The sequence below is a fragment of the Leptosomus discolor genome, chromosome 6, assembly GCF_034619465.1.
Source record: "Leptosomus discolor isolate bLepDis1 chromosome 6, bLepDis1.hap2, whole genome shotgun sequence".
NCBI lineage: Eukaryota > Metazoa > Chordata > Aves > Leptosomiformes > Leptosomidae > Leptosomus > Leptosomus discolor.
In genome coordinates, this window is record NC_141396.1 from 13,784,447 (window position 1) to 13,808,652 (window position 24,206).

A 24,206-nucleotide genomic window follows, 5' to 3' on the forward strand; every position below is an offset into this window, starting at 1 on the left:
AAGCAGTCTAAAGTGGAGAACAATTTCATACTGGGAGAATGGGAGGTGGTTACAAATGCTGTAACAATCCCATAAATTTAAGGGCTGATGACCTGAGTATCAGAAGATGAAGGCTGACAAGAGTCATTAAGTTTTGACGGGAGTTTTAATCCTCCCTCTTTTCTCCCATGCCCACAACGCTGTCAGAAAAGCAAAGATTTATATTCTCTTGTAATACATTCGCATCCATCTGCTTTAGAAATCAGTTCTGTGCATGAAACCTAGGCTGATCATCACTTTGCTATTTGTGATTAATAAAAAACTGTAAGATAAATACTGCTTTAATTTCTCCTCTGTTCTTTAAGTGTTCTTTTCTACTTTTCCTTTCTCTCTGTTGTCTTGCTCCAGTCCCTATTTATATTCTGCTTTAAATTCTTTTATTTCTCATTATTATGTTTTTATAATTTGGTATATCAGTTCTGTAACCCCATCTCCCATCCTTTTCCACTTTCTCTCCATTCAGTGGGTATCCTATTAATCCTCAGTATTCTGTATCTCTAGCTGCTATACAAATTTAAAGGAAGCTACACATATTGATCAGTAAAGAACTGTCTACTCAGGTGGTTAGAAAAACAGAACATGACTTAAAGACAAAAAAAAAGTAAAGCTGAGATGGAATATGATTGCTTTCTACAGACACTGGTAAGGTGAGAAGTTATTTAAGCTGAAAAACAGTAGGCAGGAATCAGTGTGAAGAAGAGAGTAGGAGGTCTCTAACCATCAGAAAAGTGACGTTCTGGAAGCTTCCCATAAGAAGTAGGGGAGAAAACAGCCTAATTAGCTTTTAAGTCAGAATTTGAAAAATTCTTTAAAATGGTGGTATGGCATCACATGACAAGCACTGCCAACAGCAAGGGACCTAGGATCTCCATTCCAGGTCATGTTCTAAGTGGTTATTTGGAGGCACAAAGATTCACAATGTAGACAGAACTCCACATCTCCAGTGTGAGAGCTGATTCAGGCAAAGGAACCTTGGCCTCATTCAGGGTATGGGGAAGCTATGGAAGCAGCTGGTACATGACCATATACTTCGCAAAGGACATAGCGTAGAATTAGTGAAAAATATAAAAATCATTCACAAAAGACTCCTTTCTGAGCACGCCTGAAAACATTTGAGATGGGAAAGAACAGATAGCAGCACACTAGTCAATGGAGATCAATTGCAAGACCAGAGAACGGTTCAGGGCAAAGCCTAAAATCACCACCTGGTGATCTGTACAGACCTGCATAATGGATTCATCTGCCTTGGTTTTTGCCCTTTCTGTGTCCTGCAGCTGCTCTGTGGCTTGAGTTAGACTTTCACGTAACTTCATGACATCTGACAACACTTGGTTTCGCTCCTTTGTTAGGCCTTCTTTAAGTTTTAGCAAATCCGGGATACTGGAAGCAAAGAAATAATAGTCAAGCAGTGTCACAGGCCATTTCTGTTCTTCCTCCTATGTCAGAGCAAGATCTTTTGGGAGAAACAGGAGTTTAAAAGTAATTTGTTCCATTTTAAACTCCTTTTGGATTAAGGCTCTGCTGGTCAATTGAATCATATACTCTATCTACTGCAATTGTAGTCACCATTGACATAGGTAGCTTTAAAACCTAACCTAGCCCAATAAATCACTCTTTCCTGTTATATCACATCCTCATGGGTCTGAAGAAATCTTCAGTTTCACAGAAAAGTAGCAGGGTGTCTACGTTTAGCCTGTACCCAGGGCTAAACTATAACAGCTGCTCTATCACCTGATGACGCCTCACCAGCCAGGGAGGGGAATCGGGAAAAAGCAGAGCAGACCTATGGATGCAAGTGCCACAGGTTTAATGAAACACCACAATGCCAACAAAGATACACAGAGTAATACTCAGCCAAATGAATATCCAGTCGTCACAATAGATTGGAGAGCAGTTCTTGAGAGAAGCCAGAGGAAGAGCAGGAGGAACCCCAGCAGGAACCACACAGGAGCTCCCTCACCTCAGCAAACCTTCCCCTTTTATAACAACCATGACATTATGGTATGGGCTGCCCCTATAACTAACTCAGGTCAGCTGCCCTAGCTGACTTGAGCCTGCCTAGATGGCAAGGCTGTGATTCTTTCCTAGCCAAACCAGGACAAAATGCCTTTTTCTCCACCCATTGCAAAATTACTCAGGGACTAAAAATGTTGCATTGTTGTAACCAGTCTCGCTGCAGCTTATCTGACCGGTCACCTAACTAGGTTATGTCGTACAGCCACCTAATGTAAGAATAAACCAGACTCCCTGTTTGGACACATTTACAGTCTGAAAGAAAGTCCAAGCAGTGTGGATTCAAGCTCAACCTTAAAAAACAGCCTTATAGTTCTAAAAGGCTATAGTTTTCAGCCCTATAAGGCTGAAAACCTGCAAAGGAGCTATCTAGTCCCATGGCCTCGTCACTGGACAGAGTATTTAAGCATGGAACTGGAGGACAATATAGAAGGAAAAACTGTAAGTAGGCAGGTCTCAACAGCCTGGGCAGCAGCTGAAAAGAGCAGGAGTGAGGTCTTGGCAAAGTAACAGCTTCAGGCTCTTGCAGGAAAATGCAAAAAGCAGGCATAGAGACCTGCTTTTAGGGAGAGTTATGCTAGGGGAAGGCTTAATGACCAAGCTTCTAGATCCAAGGAAACCTGTTGCACAGGTCAAGAACACTTCAGGGACAAAAGGCGAAGGTGTGGACTTCTCATGCATCCAGGTGGTTTAGGTGCTGGCACATACCTTGGAGGGGAAGTGTTTGAGAACACTAAAGGCCTTGCTCACAGACACAAGTCTTGTTTATGCAGCCTGGGTACCACTGCATGGGGAGATGAGCATGCCCCATAGATAACCTGAATGCATAATATAAATAAATACCTTACGCAGTGTGAAAATTTCAAACCAGAACCAGCCAGGCCAACCATCAGCAGTCTTGATAGAAAGTGCACAGGTCACAGAGTGAATATACTTAATACTTTTGAGTTTACACTTAATCTTACAGCATAAGCACAGTCTGAGGACCTGATACTACAAACACTAGCTTTTGGAGGGCTTTTAAGCAGCTCCTGAGGATCATTATTATTTGCACACTGTAGCAGCTAGAGGCTCCACCTGAGACTAGGTCCCTCTGTGCATAAGTATTCAGTAAAAAAAACCCACCCATAGTCTTGAAAATGTATAAATATAAAATAAAACAAGAATACAGACAGTGATAATGCCTTATAACAAAGCTGGAACAGAAGAGAAATCGAGTTTTCTGCCTCCTTGGCTTATCTACTTGACCCTGCTGCCATCACACGTAAAAATGTTGACGGGATCCTATTTTCAAAGACTGAGTATGTTGAAATGCTAGTCAGATAAAACAATATGACAGATACTGAGAAAGTGCATAATATTGATTTTTATTTGATGTCTCAGCTTAATCCAATGCTGAATGAACTCACTCAGAGCCTGATTCTATACTTGCTCACTGCATAAACACATAGACCAATAAACATGCATTCATGAGAAAAGTAAAAGGCAGAAAAGACCTCTCTTTCTGTCTTCCAGTGTCTTTGTAGTGTCTAAATGGCTAAACAAAGTGTACAATGATAGGAAATTAGGTCAGGCTTTCCCTCTCCCTGAGGAAAACTTACCTGTATTCCTGTCCCGGGGACAATCCAGATCCTAAATTATTTAGGCGTGTAATTTCCTCTTGCAGTGAATTAATCGTTTGCTTCACTTTCTGTTCCTTTTCATAGGCTGTATCCACCATTTTCCAGGCCTTTTCAAGCTCCTAGCAACAAAATGGAAAACAATTACATAAATTAAATTGGGCTAAAAATGAACAACAAATTAAAAATTAATTGCCTTGCATTTTGGTTAATTAAGAAAATAGATATTCATGCCTTTTCATGCTTAGATTCACAACAGTTTTCTTCACCAGTTGTCTTTTCTTTTGGACGAGGGTCATAGCAAACATTTTTAGCCACTCAGGCTAGGTCAATTTACACCACAAAAGCTCAAACACATTTTCTTTAACACAAAGATCTGAACATTATCTAATCTCACTCTATGAGGTTTTGGTCGTCTGAGTCCCAGTAATATCTAAAAATTTACTGAAAATTCAGTGCCCACAAAGGTACCATCTATGTAAAATTGCACACTTATGTCTGTAATAATCTTATTAGCTGTTATGACAATGAACATTCAATTTGATTTGGACGCAAAAAAAAGATGTTACTCTGCGCTTTTCTCCGTCTTTGTTCATTTTTATCCCTGGGGATCTAGTGTATTTTGATTTTAACTATATATTTAGACAAGCCACAATTCTCATGTCAAATTTCAGCACGTGGAATTACTTGGACGACAGACTCATGTGCCTCTCACAAGCCCAGGGTCTGATATCCACAAGCAGAATAGGGTAGGAGGGTTCACTTCATTTTTTAACTTCCTCTGCATCTCTCTCCCTTGAATCAGATCCTTAGGAATCACACAGCAGGCTTATTCCTTGCCAGGTTCAAACCAAGCTCCTACCAGTTCTGGAATCTTGTGCTAATAAATATTCATGAATTCAGAAAGCGACTGGTCTGGAAGAAAAGTTCCCAAGGACTGAGTAAATAATGAAGACACTACTTCTGACACTAGAAGTCCCTGAGCTGCAAATCACAGCATGATGTCCTCCCTCTCATGCCCTTCTCTCAGATGGCTCCTGGTGGAGTTCTGGACTTGATGAACTTGTACAGAGTTAGACTCCAGGTGTGGCTGTGCAGGTCCACATTAGCTCTAGGGTGTCCCCAAGCAGAGCCAGGTAGGAGCATCATTACATCAGGCCATAATATCCCTTTCAACTCCTACTAGTATCATACGAAAGTGAGGCAAGGAAAAAAAAAAAATTTAAAACACCTGCACAATGAAGAATATAAAATAATTTATATAAATTTATTTACAGCAGTTCTTCATTGAAATTAACATCTCTAGTTCTAAAAAAAAAACTGTTTAACATTAAACTCAAAATGATGACACTTATATTACGGTATAATATTAATATATTTATTGAAATGTTTAAAAAACTCGAGCTATTGAACCAGCAGAAGGCTACCAGAATTTGCTGAAAAGATGACACAAAATGTAACATCTGTAGCCTCTTCAAATTGGAGAGGGAATACATTTTCATTTTATTTATTCAACTAGTTCATCATATCCAAATTCAAGAAACCATCTGGAACTTCAAGATCACGAACGTTTGCTCTTCTTTTTTTTTTCCCCCCAACCTATTAATGAAGAGTTAAATGGTGGGCTTTACTTGTTCAGAAATTCTGAAGGAGATTATAATCAATTAAATTCACTACCTAGAAACAGTATTTTCACTACCTAATAAATTACGTAGCTTAAAATCTAGTTTGAAAAATGTGCTTTTCACTTACGTATCAAGAATATTGAAACTGTTTTAAAGTCAATTTAACATTTTTACATTTTGAGTTCTAACTTCCATTCAAATGCAGCAAAGATCACACATAAAGTATCATCTAGTCAATAACAAATTTTTCACTCATTATTATCTTACATAAAAATGTTCAATTATGAAATGTAAATAAATCCACACTAGGCTGAAATAAGGGCATGAAGACATAGTGTATCATCTTGACTAGCAGAAAAGCACAAAATATAGCTGTAAATAAACACGCTTCAGATTTGCGAACCAGTAAGAGGCAACCAACCTCTCTCTAGAAAAATGCAAATGGAAAATAAGATTAAAGCTGATTACTTGAATCAATGCTTCCTGCTGGCTGATTAGACTGTGATTAAAAGTGGTGAATTAAATCATTACAACTGGAATTTTGGGGGATAGAAGTGGTCAATAAAATCAATATGCCCTCTGAGAGGTCTTACTGGCTTCAGTGAGTATTTTGTTCTGGTGAGTATTCACAAAGATTAGCCCCTGAAGTTAGTGAGGTCATTCAGATAATTAGTGACTTTGGGTCACCCTAAGCTCTGCTTTTTGAACTTTATCTTGCTTTTGATGTGTAAAAACAATTGTATTGAATTTGTATTGCTAAAACTAATTTTTATCAATAAAGTTAGCAGGCACAGATGATAGCCCCATTAATAAGCAAAATCTAAGTAAATTTGCTACAGACTTCAGCATCAGGAAAACCAGGCTTCATTGTAATTGTTTCTCATTTGCGTCTTTGACTTTGAATAGCGGATCAACAAATTGCTTCCTTTAACTTCAAAAGTAAAGAGGAGGAAATTTTTGGTGGTGGAAGCCTTCACTGAGAAAATATTCACCTTATTACTCAGTGGAGAGGGAACTAAAAGAATGTGATGTGAAAGCAAGATGTATCAGCATCACTGGGTAATTGCAGTGCACGGTTAGGTAGGTAACATGCATTGCAGTGTGTTGTATAATTAAAGACAGAAGTACACTGGATATTTGCAGTTAGAATCATTCAAAAATTTTTGGAGAAGTACTGGAACTCTGGAAACTGTGAAGCAGAATTCAGAAAGCATGACTGCCTCACTTTATTTTCATTACATACCCCAAAAGATCACATCAGTTTCACTGCTCAGAAACTGAGAATTACAGAAATGCTTTCTTAGTGTATTGGATTAATACCCCTGGAAATGGAAAATTTGGTAATTCCAAGCAGGGCAGCACAAGCTCCTATAAATTCCCCTTCTAGCATTCTTCCAGAGGCCTTGTGGATCAGTATCCCTATCAATGAAAAAGAGAATTGTATTCCCTTCATGTTCCGCTTGGCCCTTTGCTCCTTTGATATGGCTGTAAACAGTAAACCATTATGTCCAGTTTATTAAAACTACAAAACAGAGCAGTGAAAACCATCATGCAGTTAACAGCTACTGATTATTATTGACCTGGGTCCTATCAGTCACTGATCTGTGTAGTTAACCCCTGCCCCTAAAGGAACCCTACTGATTACAGCCAGGCTTCACATGAAGAAAAAATTTTGTTTCTCAACTTTTATTTGTATATGAAACAATGACCTAGAAGAGGAAGGCTGCACACTTGTTACCCTGACAACCCATCAAGTCACTAAGATTTAGGGCCTTAATTTGAAGCAATTATATCATTTTCACAGGAACAGCCCCACCAGGATTGTCCTATATTTTATAAACAGTGAAACAGTGGAACAGATTGTTTGTTTAATTTAGCACTGAAGAATATCATCTTCGCTATTTTAGCCCTTGAACTTTCCTCAGCACTTGCCTTGGGCACTTGTAAAATGCATTTTTTGAATGTTAGTAAAATTATAGTGAAATACTACAGCTGAAAAGGAACTTCCCTTCAGAAAGGAGAAAAAAGTGAAATATGAAGAGTACACCAACAAAACCCCAAAACACGGCATGAACATTTAAACAACATCCAAATAATTCCTGCACATTTAAGGGAAAGACTAATTCTCACAACCAAACTGGAAAAGATTCAGTGCAGTTTACTTGGCCCAGAGCACGCCACTAGAATGGAAATGTCACATGTGCGTTGCACGTGATTTCTAATAGGATCATATTGTCGAGCACCTTTTTCACTACAAAATCTCTTGGCTGGTTCAATAGTAGGTGGTATTGTTAAGCCAGACCTTGTCTGAGCTTCAAATTAGCTGCTGAAATTAAAAAGGCTCTTATTTTTCCTACTCTTCCACTCCTGTTCTACAACATTACTGACAATAGCATCTCCTCAGCTTGGGAACATCTTGGATTGCCTCTGCTACTGTTCACACTCGGAGTACTGCTGTAATTGTAGAAAGAAAATTATAAGCATCATTGCAGTTCCTGACACTGACCTGCCAGGTTTTGATCAGCAGCAGTGAAAATCAACAAGGTTTTTACACAGTTTTCCTCCTCCTTGAGGATGCTTTGAGCATGGGCTTGCAAGCTGCCCATAGGATGACAGCACTGCTACTTCTATTTACTCTGAGTGTAATTTCTCCATAATTCTAAGGACAAGAAACTTCATTTCAAAAATTTCTATTTCTGTAGGGCTCATAGATGACTCTGGATTGTTACACTGAATTTATTTTACTGGAACAAAACACTTTATTGGAAGGCATGGAGGTTTCTCAACTAAAAGCTAAATTAAAGCCTGTCTAGGTACCACAGCCTAAGTTTTTAAACCATCAGAAGGAAAAAAGTTCAAAACACAATATTCTGATCATTTGGCAGCTTTAGGTTTCTCGTATTCAAACCTCACTGTAAGGCTAAATACATCAACTGCTTTTAGCGAGTCGAGCACTTTGATTTGACAGAGTTCAAATCAATAATAACAAAGAACACATCAGAGTAAATTGGTAAAATCACATTGAAATGCTGCAGAAGATTCCTTTTCAAAAACAGCATGAAACATTTATTTATATGAGTTGATGACACTTCCTTGGTCTACAATCCATACTTCAGTAAGTAAGTAGCCTTTTTTATGTCCTGGCAATAGTTAACATCCAAGCAGCCCTTCAAAAATATTAATTAATCAAAAACTGTATATTAAGTTGAAAACATGCTATTTTACAGAGGAAAAGCTTAAACAAAAAGTATTGGCGACTATGTGAAAGCTGGTGGGGTTGGTTTAGTGCAAATAAACACAGAATTTGACTGGAACCTATAAAATTCCAGGCTGAGGAAACAAAGGGATTGGTAGCAAAGCAGAGGTTAAAGAATGAACTGGAGATGCCAGCTCTACACTTAGTCCTCCAGCTAGTTCTCTACATGAAATAAAGTGTTCTTGTAGACGCTTTTCTTATTACTATGATTTTCATTAATAATTTCAGATCATATTTAATTCCATTCAAAACTTTACCTTCTTCATTGATGATATAGTTTCCTCATCATCTTTACTGAGCTTTGTGAGCGCAGCTACTTTAGATGAGGTCACCAAAAGATCAGCAGCCAGCTTCGTGCATTTCTCCGTGAGACGCTTTTCATTTTCATGAGACTGCTTCACAACAGCATGGAGCTTCTCATATTCTATTCGGAATTTTTCCAGAGTTTTATCTCCCTTCAGTAGATTGATGACTTCTTGGAAGTCTTCTTCCACTGTTTCAAATGCACTTTCTTCTAGATATGGTTCGCCAGACTTTTCCTGAATGCAATGAGATAGATAATCAACAAACAGGAGGAATTCAACACCTCACTTATGACCTCGGAATACAAAAAAGCAATACACTGAATGTGTAACAGCTACTAAGAAATCATGACACAATTTACTGAAATAACAGTTCTCTTGCCAGCATGTGATATGCACATTGCAGGCTATTTTTCAAACAGATCTCCCCCGATTTTACTGAAATAACTTGTGCTTTAACAGTCAGAGTTCCTGTAATTGTGTACCACAACTACTTTAAAGATAGGTCTATAAAATATCATCATTGTGATAGTGTTTAAACAACACATCAACTATTCAGGAAGCCCAGCATTTTACCCTAAATTCTTCCCAGTTCTCTACACTCTGAAGTCTGATTAGTTTATGCTTTCTATGCAGATAGTGCCATCAAATCACTTGCAGATAAGCGTGTCTGAGCTCCAGTAACGCCAATGCAAGCAAATCCTTCCTCTGCAGGAAACATTACCGTTAAACCTTTCACAGGGGACATTTTTGATCTGGCTCGGTTCTGATGCCAAATTTTGCCAGCTCAGTTGCTGGACACCAAATTCCACTGATATTTTTCAAAGCAGCTTAAAATAAGCATCTGTTAGACTTCAACAGAATACATCATACCAAGAGGAGGCAGTATGGCTGCTTCTCAGGAGTTAGCTTGATCTGCTAAGCAACCTGTGGGCTGATTTATCACAGATACTTTGCAGCCGTTACTCAAGGTTGCTCAAAACTGACCGGAATGTCTCTATGCTGCAATGTGAAGTCTAGGTATATCCTTACGATTGCATCTCAGAGGTGGGGCTCACTTGGATGGCAAAACAGCTCTCCTGTTAGCACCAGCCATGGATGTACGGCAAGCTCCCCTCCCAGAGGAGAGGCAATGAGATGCACAGCTCCCACAACCTTAAGAATCTGCCCTCATCTCCCCCTGCAAATCAATGTTTCAAAAATGGTTCAGGCCCCTACTCACCATTTGAATATAAATGGTTTAAAGGCAAGAATTTTCAAAATTTTTTTAAAAAAAAATATTCTGAGAGCAAATGGACACATTTCATCGTTTGGGTTTTTTTTTTTTTTTGGGGGGGGGGGGGGGGGCAGAAGCATGTAAGTACATGCTACCTGGAAAACCTGAAATTAAAAGGGTAAAACCAGACCCTTACAACTTGAAAGAAAAGTCAGGCCGTGCAACACATTGAGGCAGAGGCACCAGCTCCACATCCCCTCTCCTTGCCCAGGCTCCGATTTGAGATTTTTTTCTGTCAGAAACTTCAGTGAGAAAGCAGCAAACAAATTTTTTGAATACAAAACCCCAGGCTCCTGTCGGCGTGGCAGGGCAGTCTGCATGGCATGGCCCAAGTTTGGTGCGTAACGCCTTCAAACCTGCTCTGGCACTCCTGGCAACGAATTGGGGTTTCTTCTCACTTCACCCTCCTCTCCAACATCAAAGCTTCAGTTTTGATCTCGTTTATGTTTGTGGTCATAAATAGAGTTAAAAGAACAGCAATAACGGCATACGGGGCGGGAGTTGGCATCACACCCACGATCTTAAAAGCCGTGGGTGTTCCTAAAATTCAAGTGTTATCACTGCCTATGTACGAGCAGCCTAATTGCTCGTACTTTCAACACAAAGTCTAGCTGAGCGCTGCTCACAACGGTAACTCGACACGTAAACATGGTACGCAGATGATACAGAGATGATGTTGTTGGGCTTGTTCTGGGGTACAGCGCCCATCCTGTCCAAAAAACAGGCGGGGAAGGGGCGGGGCGGGGAGGGGGCTCACCTCAGCCATGCTGCCGGCGGGCCGCGGTGTGCCGGTGCCGATGCCGGTGCCGGTGCAGTGACGGCGGTGCAGAGGCCGCCGCCGTATCGTAGCAACAGCGGCGGGCGGGGCCGGAGCGCGGCGGGGCGGGGCGGGGCGCTCGGGGCCGTTGAGGTCGCGGTGGCGGCCCTTGGGCCGGGGAGGGCGTTTTCGGCCCGGGGCTCCGTGTGCCCCGCGCCGCTGTGTAGGCCCCCGACCCAGAGGCTACTCGGAGAGGCCCGTCGCGGCCTTGTACAAGACCCCGGTCGCCCCCCGTTCCCTTCGGCCTCGGGGTTTTCTTCCGAAGCCGCCCGTCTTGCTGCTGAAATTGAGCCGCTCGGGCTCCTAACCAAGGCGGAGGGGTATTTCCCCTCTGACATGACAGCGCGGGAGCAGCCCGGCCAGCGAGGCGCAGCCAGGCCTGCCTTCACGGCACGGCGGGAGGCAGGGTCCTGTGGGAGGTGATGAAAGGGGCCTTGTGCTCTTTTGGGGCACAAATCACATTCGGAGCCTGGCTTCTGCCATTTTATTGCACCTGACCGTCCGCCCTGGCTCGTCTGTGCGTGTGAATGACTTCGTACGAGCCACGGTGTGGAAGGCGGGGAGGCAGGACAGCGGCCCTGCACTTCGAGAGGTGTGCTCAAGGACCAGCTGCTGCTGCTGCTTGCCCCGCTCCCGGCAAAGCCTTGAAGTAGTTGTTTTTGTCTCTGTGGGGTCACAAATTGCTTCATCTGATAGCTTTTTAGGGCAGGGAATATATTGCACCGTGTATACGCTCCCTAGCAGAATGGTTGTTGGTTATGACCTTAAAGTACCACCTGAAACTAATAATGGTGATGGAAAACTTTTCCTGGTTTAATGAAGCCTGAATTGTAGCGCTTCATTTTACTGATTACATGGCAAAATAGGCAATTTCAAATGGATGCCTTCAAATGGTCTGATTTTACCATTAGAACTGGAGAATAATACACATTTTATAATGTATTCTCTATGTGTATGACTTAATTTACAAAATATCCTACACATAGTTTCAATCATTTCAAAGCACACTTCTAATAAAAACACCAATACAGTTCCTTTTCTAAGTTTTGAACTCTACTTTTTCCTCATTTTCTTTTCTACTGATGTTTCTTATATGATAAAATTACCAGGAAGATGATCATGATAAATTCCTTGATCCTAGGATTTCAGATTCTCAAGAGGGCCAAACTTTTAGAGCTTCAAAACAAAATAGCTGTGTGTGTAAAGAAATATCAAAAGGTATGATTTTAATTTTGCTAGCAAAATACTGCTGGAGGAAGGGGTTATGCTCAGAGTTAAAAAAAAAATTATAAACAAAAAAACCCTTCAAATTTACATCTTAAATATATAACCTTGATGTTTATTATACTCTTTCTTAGTACTTTAACAACAAAACAGGAGTGGAAACTTATGATGGGAGGCAGTTACCTTTGTGCTTTAGGTTCATATTTGCACTTGTGTGTAACAAGTGTAACTTGTGTGTCTGAAAATGATACCCATTTATTGAGGCATTCCCATGAGCCTCCTGATCAAGTTGAAGATGTCCCTGCTCATTGCAGGGGCATTAGACTAGATGACCTGTAAATATCCCTTCCAACCCAAACCATTCTATGAATCTATCCTATGTTTTTCAAACTCCTCGTGATTTGTGTCCTGTGAGACCCTCTAAGGGTGACTGTATAGGCTGGTCTTCATGACAAGTGCTATTTGACCTAGATCCATTCAAATTCGACAAGTTCACCATCATGGTAGCTGCACCTCTAACTGCAGTGCAGACATAGTAGGGTGACTGTGTAAGGAGTCCATGATAACTCATGCTAAAGCTTGGTTTTGATGAGCCAGCCACTGTGCCTTAAGACACCACAACTCACAGCATGTAGTTTTTAAGTGCAACCAGGACACAAATCTGTGACGAGACTCAGATATTTACTTTGAATTAATTCTGCAACAAACCTACAGAATGCCTCTACAGGTTCATGACCGAGGAGCTGGACTGACACTCAAGAGGACATCTGGGATTCTGACCTTAGCAAGAATTTCCTGTAGCTTCGGACCAGGCACTTAAAATTCCCTGTGCTTTTTGTTCATCAGTAAAGTGGAAATAACTACATCTGCTCTCCTGCAATAGTGTTGTGCCTGCCATAGCTATAAATGACGCACTCATGTTGTAGAGTGACCCTCTAGACAATGTATAGCTGTTGAAGTGGGACCACTTCTTAACGTTCCCTTTTAAGCTGAGACTATGTTCCCAGATCTAGAAAAACCTTTCAGCTAGTAAGAGCAAAAAACTCCTACAGCCACAGAAGAAGAAAAAAAATAAATCACCTTAAATAAATAAATAAATAAATAATCTCCATTAATGGCAGGGACAAGCCAGACCCAGAAAGTTTCAATTCATTTAAAAGATTGTTATTTATTTCCCTGAATATCTGACTTTGTTCAAGAGACACCCGTACTTTATGGCAAATAAGCAGAATCACCTGTTTCACCAGCTGCATTAAAGAGTGGTTTGCATCAGTGGGGTTAGACTAGAAAGGGTTACTAGAGAAGAAATTAAATATTTGCTGACTGATTTACTTGAGGTCACAACCCTCGGGCACTTAATTTAACTCAGGCTCTAAACTGTAGTGGCATGAAAATGATAAGCCATCACTTCCTGAGTGTAAGGATTTATGGGCTACTGCAGAGATATAAATAAATAGAGTAAAATCTTACCATAACATCACCCAAGAGAATGTAAGCAATTTGGGGCAGGGACCATGACAGAACATGTCTTCTGGAAAGTGTAAAATGAACCTTGTGGACACTGGCAGATAACTATAAGAAGAATTGATAAAGGAAAGCCCCAGAGTTGGGGAGTTGAAATGTGTTTCCTTTCACACCACGCTGCTGCAAGGAAGAACAGCACTAGGTGGCACTCCACCACCACAGTGGTTTGGTAAACTGCCCCCTAAACAATAGATATTTTCAGCCCTGACAGGCTTTTCTGGTTTAGAAACGTGTTACAAGTATTAATTAATACATGGAGACTTAATGGTTGGGTGAACATGTGTTCACGGATGAGGTCCTGTATTTGCATACAATTTTGCTCAATTTACTCAGATAATATCATCAATGGGATATTACCACTACGGAAAGCAAAATTTGTCTAGCAATTTACTAATATTAAAATATTATTTTATATATATTACAAATATGTTACATAAATATTACTTATCTAACTGCAAGTCTTGGAATTTCCCCAGCAATATGGAAATCCATCACAACCTCTTGGCCTCAAACACCAGCAACGCCACAGACACTGTCAGTGGGCTGATGTCCTGGGAGGTACCCTGGAAGCCGGTTTGCCTTCTCAGACTCACATCAGTTTTGCAGGATTAAAAGGAACAAGAGCTTACTAAAAATACTTCTTTCTCTTCAGTGACAAGGAAATGCTATGTGGTCCTCAATTACTTAATTGTCTAACTGATATTTGTAGTATATTCTTTTTGAATGTCCTCTCCTGTTATTTTTGAACTAAATTATAGTTTTATAATGTGAACAGTTGTTCAGTTTAAATTGGATTGAGGCTTTCTACTTTGTTCATAAAGATCACACAACAGATCTCAAATAGCAGTAACTTTTATCACGTTTGTCAGAGTTAGCCAATAATCTCAAGAAGAAGAAACATTACCATTTTCCAAAAAAAGTTAAATCAAGGAAATGTTTTGATTAATAGAAACACCCAAATAAAGAGCTTGGTTAGTTCTGAGACAGAAGCTAAAGCTGACAAGCAGTCTGTGTATAACATACAATTACATGCTCTACATTAAAAAAAAAAAAAAAAAAAAAAAAGATGACAATTATGGAAAGCAACTAAAATTAAGTCAATAATCCTGGACTTAAGGTGAACTTGCTGTTCCCTGGCATGGTTTGAAAGATATCTAGAATTTAACTCTCCGCCCAAATCTTGTTCTTGTCCTGCTCCTGCTGATGGGATCTAGAGTCCATTTTAGAAATAATATTATTATATCTAACTTCTGCTGCAGCAGCAGCCATGTGACAGAGCCACAGGCTATGTCCCACTGTGTGAGGAACTGTGGTGCTGTTACTCCACTGCTCACAGCTTCAGGTCCTGCCCAACATCTGCGTAAGGTTAGTGGAGCTTGGCCCATTACCAAAGAAATTACTAGCTTTAGCAAGATAATGATCTTAAGCCTTCTGCAGTGCAGCAATACTCAAACAATGAATCATGTTCCGCAGTTGTCGGGATATGTGCTTCTACCTTTCCCTCCTCTTCCAAACAGTTGAACTGCACCAAAAAAAACTAATACAAATCAAATTAATGTGTCTTGGTTTGACTTTTCCATTTACATGTATCGTATTGTTATCATAATTTTGTACCATCTTAGGTGGCGCAGAAAGTAGACCCTGAATGGGATGGCGGATATGCAATATAATCTGTCAGCATGCGAGCCTTCCTCTGAAAAACGTTCAGGCCTTTTCCCTGTATCACAGATGAATGTAAATTATAGTCACTGTAACCTATAGTGATTTGTATTGTCCAATGTGTATACATACATATATACACGTGGTCAGAATCAGCAATTACTACCTTGTCAGGCTTTATGCAGGTGATATTTAATAGACAGTGTCCTGTGGCTTAGGTGATAAATAGTCGTGATCTTGGAGAAGGAGCTGGTTTCTCTCCTGCTGCTGCTGCTATGAAGTTCCCAGGGGAAATAAATAATGCACCAAGACAGGCTGAGTCATGCAGCACAGAAGCAGGGAGATCCCAGTGCTGCTCTTGCTAGAGATGATTTTCATACATTATGGCATAATGAGGAAGGAATGTACTACCAACACCCAGGTTGCCAATAAACCTGAATAAACTTGATTCAGACAGTAAGGAAATAATGCCCATACACACACATTTGCAAACATAAACCCTTTCAATTACATTAAAACTGTTACTTAATTCAATAAGCACTTCAGGAAATTCAAAGAACGGGCTGACTTAACAGCCCCAGTTACAATTCACAAGCTAGATGGCTTCAGTGCAAAGCTGCGCCACCACATCTGCCTGGTGCCTGAGCTTGAAGAAACTCAAAGCAGTGGTGGTGAACATGCAACATGCCATACCAAGGGTAATAGAACACAGTTGTTGCAATGCCATGGAAAGAGGAAGGGTGCCATAAAGGGATCTATAATTCACCTAAATCGGATAGATATTACTATGCTGTTTCTCAGACCTGGCGCCCTTAAGCTTCTTTGTGGCAGTGATAGTAGTTGAGCAAACTTACTTCTCCGCTTGGTCTGTAAGAAGATGCCCTTTAACTGTAGAATGAGGACGGCGTTGGAAACCTCTTTTTTAAACCCCCTACCGTGGCCTTTACCATTGGTTAAGTTAACCCTGCTGTGCTTCAGCTTCCTCACCCCTGCAAGGAAACTAGTGCCACTTCTCTGCTTCGAAAGGGTGTTGGGCAGATTCACAAGTTTCCACTCGTGCCAGCTCTGAGCGGGGAAGCGGTCCAGCCTCCCTGGGATCCGCTCCTCTGCTTTGATAAAACTATACGCGTTTCAGTTGCTTCCCTAACTCTCAGGCACGACCACCAGGAGGTCAGAACATATCCGAGAGGCGAAATGAGCGCATTTCCTCTCCGTCCTCCGTGCCCTCAGTGCGAAACGATCCGGGAAGCTCATGGGGCAGCCGGGCGGGAGCTCGGAGAGCAAACTGCAGCCTGCCGGGGGATGGCTGGGCTCCTAGGGCTGGCGGGGGTGGTGTGAAGGAGGAGAGGAACACCACCAACAAAAAGCAAACAAAGAGGAAAGGAAAGCCGCTCGGCCGGGCTGGGCGGGCTCGCCTGCACCTCGCCGAGCGGAGCCGCCGCGCTGCGGGACGCCCCGGGGGAGCCGCCGCCGCCCCGACAGCCGCCGCTCTGCGCGGACCTGCCGTGGGGAGCGGCGGCCCCGGCGGAGCCCCGGCCCGGTAAGTGTCGTCCGGGGCTGCGGGGACCCTGGTGGGGGCGGCTGGGGGCGGGAGAGGGTCCCCCTTCCGCCGCTGTGCCCGCCTTCGCCGCGGCCGGTTTGGAGAGCGGAGCAGCAGGACGAGGTGCGGCGGGGGCCGGCGTCTGCCCGCAACAGGTCTCCTTGGTGCGGCTGCCCCCGGTTTGTCTTTACGGAGTAACTTTGGCATTTTGTGCTTGCTCCGTGCGCCAGTGGCTCGCCTCGGGGAGCGCTGGGGCGTCGGGCCGGCTCCGGCCGCTGGGGCAGATGGCTGCGCCCGCCAAAGTTTGTGCAGACCTTTCGGCTTTCCTGCCCCCCGCAGCCCAGGCAGGAGCCCAAGGCAGGAGCAGAAGGCAGCCTGCTTTCGGGGCCCGCGGGAGCCGCAGGAGGACTGGCCGCAGCCCCCTTCAGTGGGGCGCATGGGGAACCTCTGCGGGATGGAGTCGTGCTGAATGGGGACCCCGCAACCACCTCTTTTTGCTGGTGAGGGCAGCTCATGGGGTCCTTATGCCAGTGGTGATCTCGGGCATGCATGGTCCATGCGAAATGCATCATTCACCTTTGCTGTGTCTTCACTATCACATGGCTTGGGTTAGCTTGTGACAAAACTTCTTTGCCTTTCTTCTGAGACACAGTATGTGTCTCTCCTGAGTACAGAGGGAAGGAGCGATGGTTTTTGTAGAGCTGCTGTTCATATGTGTGGGCATCTTTTTGAAGATGGCCAGTAAGTATTTGTAGCTCGAATCAGAGTGAGTCAGGACTGAGATACTGGAAGTCATAGGCCGTAAAACTGACACGCAGAACCAGAGCCTTAGTGGCCTTTGCATTTTCAATTTGGCAATCTCCCACTGAAACAGTTGTCTTGGGAACTGCCATATTAAAATCCTTCAGGAAAACAGGATGTTGCTATTGGTGTCTGTTATGTGGTCAGGCAAGATGAGCACCAGCACTGTCTCTAAGCTAACGTTACTGTTAACATGTTTTTAATGAGTGCTATAGGCCTAAACCATCCCCAGTATGTCTCCTTCAGGCATGAGTATTTGGCATGAGCTGCCAGGCAAGGACCTGAGCTGCCAGGCCAGCAGCACTCAGACAGGAGAGCAGCTGTAGTGTGGTATAGCTTGTTTTGTGAGGTTTGAGTTCTGTTTGGTGATGGTGATAATGATCTTCTGCAGCTCTGACTAAAGTGATTCTGCCTACCTTTATAGGCATCTGCTTTTAAATCTGTGTTTTCCTTAGTATACATGAAAGGTGTTCCTTCAGTCCCTGAGGAAAAACAGAGCATGGACATTAGGAATGGAAACTTAAAGCCGTCTCTTCAACCTTGTTTTCCATACAATAGGTGCTTCACACTGCTCCCACGTGGGAAAGGCACATATTAAGTGTGAATGTCACAGATATGGAGAGAGGTGAATCGATTTGCCAAAGGTCAGAGAGCCAGTGTCAGTACTGAGGGCTTCTTGGCTCCCAGGTGGTAGATGACACTTTTTTTTTCTGCATGACTTGGGTGTGCAGAACACAGTGATCTGTGTTTGCACCAGTGCCATCTGCAAGGAAGAAGCGACTGTGCGCGTCAAAGACGTTGTACCTGTTTATCAAGATTTCAGGCAGTGGGCCCTCCCCACCTAACTGTCTTCCTCTTGCTGTTGCTTGGAGCATTAAAATATACTAAGAACAGCCTTTTTCTTCTTTTCTTTTCGTTTTCCTTTTTTCCTACAAGTCAGGCTAAATAGCCCTGGTTGGGGACTGAGTGATTGTTTTGGGCCATCTGATGACTAGGGCCACCAAAGCTGTATGTCCTCCTCCCCTTTTATTTTTTGTTGCTTCTCTCCATGGCAATAAGGGCTCCTGTGTTCCTCTGCTGCACAGTGGTCTCAGAGGGATGCTAGTGCTTGTGATCCTCCTTACGTGGCAATGAGTAACAGGGAGAGGGAATCTGACCCGCAGAAACCTAACACTGGTGTTCCACAAGCTGATCTAACTAATTTCTGAGTTTTGTTTTTTAAGCAAAAACTGTATGGTTTTCAAAAGGACAATTTTAGGCTGGCTTTTGTGACCGTCTACCTGCTGGCTGTTGTTTCAGTATCTTGAAGCTTGCCTGCAAATAAATCAATGCAGATAGTGCGATATCAGGAAACACACTTAGAGGTTTGTATTGTGGTGTACTTTTTTTTTGGTTTTTTTTTGCTGATAGCTTAAATGAGTTCCCTGAGTGCGATGGGTACACAGCAAAAGGGGTGTTTTATTTTTCCAATTGTATTGTTTCCTGCTGACACATCTGTATCGCCTCTAAAACAACTGTCCTAGCAAAATTTAAGCCAAATTCAAGCCTCTGTCAACAAGGAGAACATTATGAAGCAGTTGTTCTGGGGAGCACTGATAGGTACTCCATGAAGAGTCTGCAGGAGTCTTGCTGCTGTCCTGTCCTGTCTGCTCTGCAGAATTGCGATTGCAATCCATAGCAATGGTGCAATGGAGAATGGAGCTGAAAAAAAGTTCCTGGCCTTTAAAAATGGGCTGTTGAGTGGGCCAGCTCTTTCTCTCCCAAGTGTTATTATAATCCATTTATAGTGGGGAAAAAGCAGGTTTGCTGCCAGGTGGCATACTTTCCATCAGCACATGTAATTGCTGGGTTGTGGAGAGAGGTAGAGACTCTGGTTTTCAGGCTGGAGGGAGGGAACATGGCCAGGGTGTGCACTGGGAGACATCACTGTGTGCCCAACCATGAATTCCAGGTTTTGCAGGGATGTGGGCTCAGCTGTGTAAGCGAAACCTTCTTCCCATTCACCCCTCAGCATGGGCAATAGGAAAGGAGGTGGGGTAGCCAAGCTTCAAGCAGCTTGAGAGATGGAGAGCTGGTCCAGGGGTGCAGTTGTTACAGGGCTTTTTTTTTTTTTGCTTGTTTTTGATTTCCACACACACGTTGACCATGCAGAGTTGGCTGAGCCAACCTTGACTGGCAGTTCATCAAAACAAACAGGTTTTACTGCCGTGACCTGAAGGCCAGACTAGCTGCTGAGCTTCACTGGAGCAGGCGTGGTTTTGATTTCTGGTGTGGAGAGGAGGCGCTCATATAGGGCTGACCCTCAACAAACACAGTGCTGAGTTGCTTGGACCACATCCGAGGGAGCAAGAGGAGGTTTGTGCTAGCGTGTGAGAATGCTGCTGAGAGGGACCTTCTTGTAGTGACCTGAGACCATTCAAGATCTCTCCAACATCTATACACATATAGTAGAGGGAGACCCTCTTAAACACTTTCTTTTAAGAATTAAAAATTATTTTAACAAGTGAGGGCGTGTAAGTCTGATAGCAGCAGTTCCCGTACGGCACTTGATAGCTCCTTTTCCTCCAAGCAGAAGCACCTGCTGTACCTAACTGGACATGAGCCACCATGAGACCAGACATTGCACTCCCCGAGGGGAGCTGAGCCACCGCGAGACCAGGCATTACAGGCCCTGTAATATCCACTGGGATATTACAGTGTGGATCCAGCCCTTTTGTGACTGGAGCGTCTTGCTCCTGTGCTTGTCAGTCTGTGCTGCTGATGGCAGTGTCACGGCACTGGTTAAGCAGAGGCACAAGCAGCTCTGCAGGCTGCGAAGCCCTGGGAGGTCAGGGCAGAGCCTGTTTGCCCGATTTGGCCTCGCAGTTGAAAACAGAAAAGGAGAAGTGAAACCTGGTGAGAGCAGGTACGTGGGAGGAGGGAGGGTTGAACCATCCCCTCCCCAACAGCTGCTGAAGTGAAAGGGTTCCGGAGAGCAGGGACGTGTCAACCTAACACCAAGCCCTTAAAGGACCCAAATCCAAAGCCCTGCTCAGCCCACAGAAGGGCTATTCACGATTTCATCATCCTTTGGATCAAGACGGAGGGTTTGAAGTGGTGATTGTGGCTGGTAACAAGGGTGGTGGATTCCTGTTCCCCAGCCTGCTTGTGCACAGCTGGCTAATGTCTCCCTTATCTGCCAGCAGCCAGCTTGTCGGGCCCATCCACTCCTGCTTCTGCTCGGAGGACTTTGCTTTGTTTCCTGTTTCACCTAAAATTTCTTAACTTTTCTCTCCTAAAATATAGTATTTCATCTTTTGTGGTTCTGTGTTTCACATCTTCCTGTATACTCTTAGACTTACTTCCTGCATACTCTTAGACTTACTTCCTGCCTCTTCTCCTGCGTTTTCTGTTTCTCACATTAGCTCTCTAAACCCAGCTCCCCGAGCAAGTATTTCCACCTCACAAGCTGCTTACAGCAGCTAGATGCCTTTTCTGAGACAAACCAATCCGAGACAAAACTGTCCCAGCCCTTGCAGCTGCTAATTTGACCCTAATCCGTTTTAAAAGGATAGGGCTGGTGGGTGAGGATGGAGACAGAGGAGGGAGGTCCTTGCTTGCCAGTGTGTCTGCAACGCTGACAGACCCACATATGATTTGCACACTTTCCCATGGGAGAAGCAGCATTTTAACTCTTCCCTGATCACTTCAAAGCTGATTATTTCTTGTCTCTTGAGCATTTATGATCGTTTTATTAGGTAAGGGGTTGAGTTAATCTCTCTTTTAATCAATCTCTAATTTAGATAACTGCATTATGTACCCATCTTCTGCCTGAACTTCCTCATTCATTCTCTTTGTGTTTTGCAGACTTCCTGGCTGTGCTTCAGCATTGAGTGACTGAATATAATCTTCTCTGCATCACAGTGATAATAGTAATGTGAAAATTAATGAGCACCTGCAAAGTTGTGTAGGAGGTAAGTGCTCCGGGGGTCATTCTTCCTTCCAGATTTGATGTGATTTGAAAAAGCTTGTTGGTGAGCTCTCACTAGAAGATCTTAAGCCCTGCAGCAGAAATACCAGAAGGAAAGTGGTGTGGCTCATATTTTAGTAAATGTTCCCAGCACCAAGGGTTAGAAAACACTTGCAAAGCAAAAGTGGCAATATTGTGAAGGTGTAATTCGGAAATGGCTTCGGTTTCAAAGATCAGTGTTAAAAGCCTCTCTCTTCTGGCATTCAGTATAAAATTGCTTTTACCTGGCTGCTTGGTACAGTTGGGGCTCTAGTCAGAGAGTGATGGCAGAAGGGAACCAACCAGTCCAAGCTTTGCTGACAGCAGCTACTCCTGCATTTGCAGGAGAACTTGCCAGAAGTACCTTACCCAAATTGGGAAAGCACTAAATCCCCCTTCTTCCAGATGTTAAGCAGGAGAGCAAAGGCCTGGAAGTGCCTGGACGACCTTCTGATGATCAAGGGTGACAGCAGAGGCAGATGGATTGAAGGGAAATAGTGGCTTTTTCAATGTGCTTTTACAGTGCTCAGAGTTTTCATGTTTGTACAAAAAACTCTGAAAAACCCACTGAAAGCAGAACTGCTGGGTGAAACCCAGATGTCTGGCAGTGCCGCTCTGTGTGTGACAGGAGGTTCTGCAGGTAGCAGTGGTGGGAAGGGAAGAACTGAAGCTGATGGCAGAGGGAGCTGCCAGAGCAGCAGTCCTGGCTGCCACTATGTGCTGCTACAGCTCTGAGTACCTGTTGCTTCATGTACTCCACATCATTTTTTTTTCTTTTTCTTTTTTATTCTGGATCTACATCTGTGTTGGGTGGTGTCTGTCCCCTTTTTCCCATCCCAGTCAGTTCAGACGTCTGCTCTGCTCCAGCAAGGCTCAGCTCACAGCATTCCCTGGCATGCTCCTCCAGCCAGCCCCGATCAAAGCTGTGAGAGCTGGCCCACTGCCATCCTCCTGTGTGTAAATGAAACTCATTCTCTTTTTCCTTTCCCCCCACCATCTTTCATTACTATCCCTCTTCCAGTGGCAGGTTTTTCTGGCTGATCTAGTACATTATTTATTTGCCTCAGGGCAGAGATGCTTTTTCAGCATTTATAGGGAAAGCGTCTCAGGTACCCCATTGCCACGCATGTGGCTTGGAGAAACCAAGCATGGTGTTGGCAAGGATGAGGACCATTGAGGCCAACTGTTGCAGAATTTAAGCCCTGTTGGGCACAGTCTCCAATTCCTATGGTTATTTCAGTTGCCTGGCAAAGGAAAATGTACTGTTCCTTCACTTTCACAACCAAGGGCAAGAGCACGTAGAGAAGGTTCTTGCACCTAAGCAGAAAAGTAACATTAGCTATAAGGTGTCAGCTGAGCCACCTGTGTAACCAACCACATCTTTCTTTGGGTTGCCTGAAGGGGTGGTGGGCACTGTCAATTGAAAAGATCAAGTTTGTGGGCAAACTCAAATGAAAACAATGAAAATTAGCTTCAGAGTGCCTTGCTTTCAGTTCTTCCAAATTGCAGAGGATTTGGTGATGCTTAGGGAGCACCTGATGAGGAGTGGGAGCAAACAGTTCCCATGCTGCCTGCAAGGAGGGAAGTAGCTCCGTAACACAAAATACTGTCTGTACGTGCCAGAATCCCAGCAGGGCTTACAGCTTGTTTTGGAAAAAGCACACGCAATGATAAGGAGACTTTCCTACAGGTAGAGGTCATTAAGCAGTAGTCTAGACTGCCTTGGGAGGCAGAGATGGAGATTTGCTGGAAGCTTTTCAGAACAAAGTAGACAAAGACTATCCAGAAACCATCCAGCACCATCTAGGCCATGCATGTAGGCAGAGAGAGGATATTGTATTGCTTTTTCAGATCTCTTTTTTTTTTTTTTTTTTTTTTTTTCCCTCCCTATTTTTTAAACTCTTGTAGATTGTTAATATACACCAGAGACAGAGCTAAGGAGACATTCTCAAGCTTAAACTGTGACACCTGGTGTTCACAGTGTAGTGCTTCCCAGAGGGGCTTGTGCTTGTGTATGTATCTGCAGCCAAAATGCTTATATCCTAAGCTATTTTCTCCTGGATGTTCAGGTACCTGACTGCCACTGGTTTCAGATGAGAGTTTGATTTCTAAACGCCTCTGGAGAGTTAGCGAACAAATATCTTGGGACTGTTGTAAGTGTCAGAGAAAACACTAGGATTTTCTGCAGCACAGCCACTTCTGTGTTGCAGATTGCAACACATTCATGATAATTGAAGATGACCCTTACCTTTTTCTTCCAGCCTAGTAGGGGCAAGGATGAGATGGGTGTCTGTATTTTGGGTAGCTGGAATCAGTCAGCTGACCCTCCCCTACTGTAACACACAGTGACATAAATTACCTGACACACTAGGTGACTTAAGGACATAGAGCTTTACTGTGATCCTACCTAGCAAGCTGGCTATCCTCAAAGTATCATGGCCATGCTCTTCTGAAGCCAAAGTCAAAAGACAGTCTGAAGGTGCTTGGCTGACGTCCGTCCCGCCTCCCTGTTGAGCCATAGCT

General features: G+C 43.3%; 1 protein-coding gene across 1 annotated transcript in view; it reads right to left on the bottom strand.

The window, feature by feature from the left end:
- The window catches only part of CFAP58 (cilia and flagella associated protein 58), a 55,267-nt gene extending 44,487 nt beyond the window's left edge, over positions 1-10,780 (bottom strand). Inside the window, exons 1-4 of the mRNA XM_009953296.2 lie at positions 10,724-10,780; positions 8,810-9,091; positions 3,654-3,793; positions 1,263-1,419 (exon numbers count right to left, since the gene is read on the bottom strand). Of these exons, the coding sequence (XP_009951598.2) occupies positions 1,263-1,419; positions 3,654-3,793; positions 8,810-9,091; positions 10,724-10,780 (636 nt within the window). The remainder of the gene's footprint in view (positions 1-1,262; positions 1,420-3,653; positions 3,794-8,809; positions 9,092-10,723) is intronic.
- Between the last annotated feature and the right edge of the window lie 13,426 nt (positions 10,781-24,206).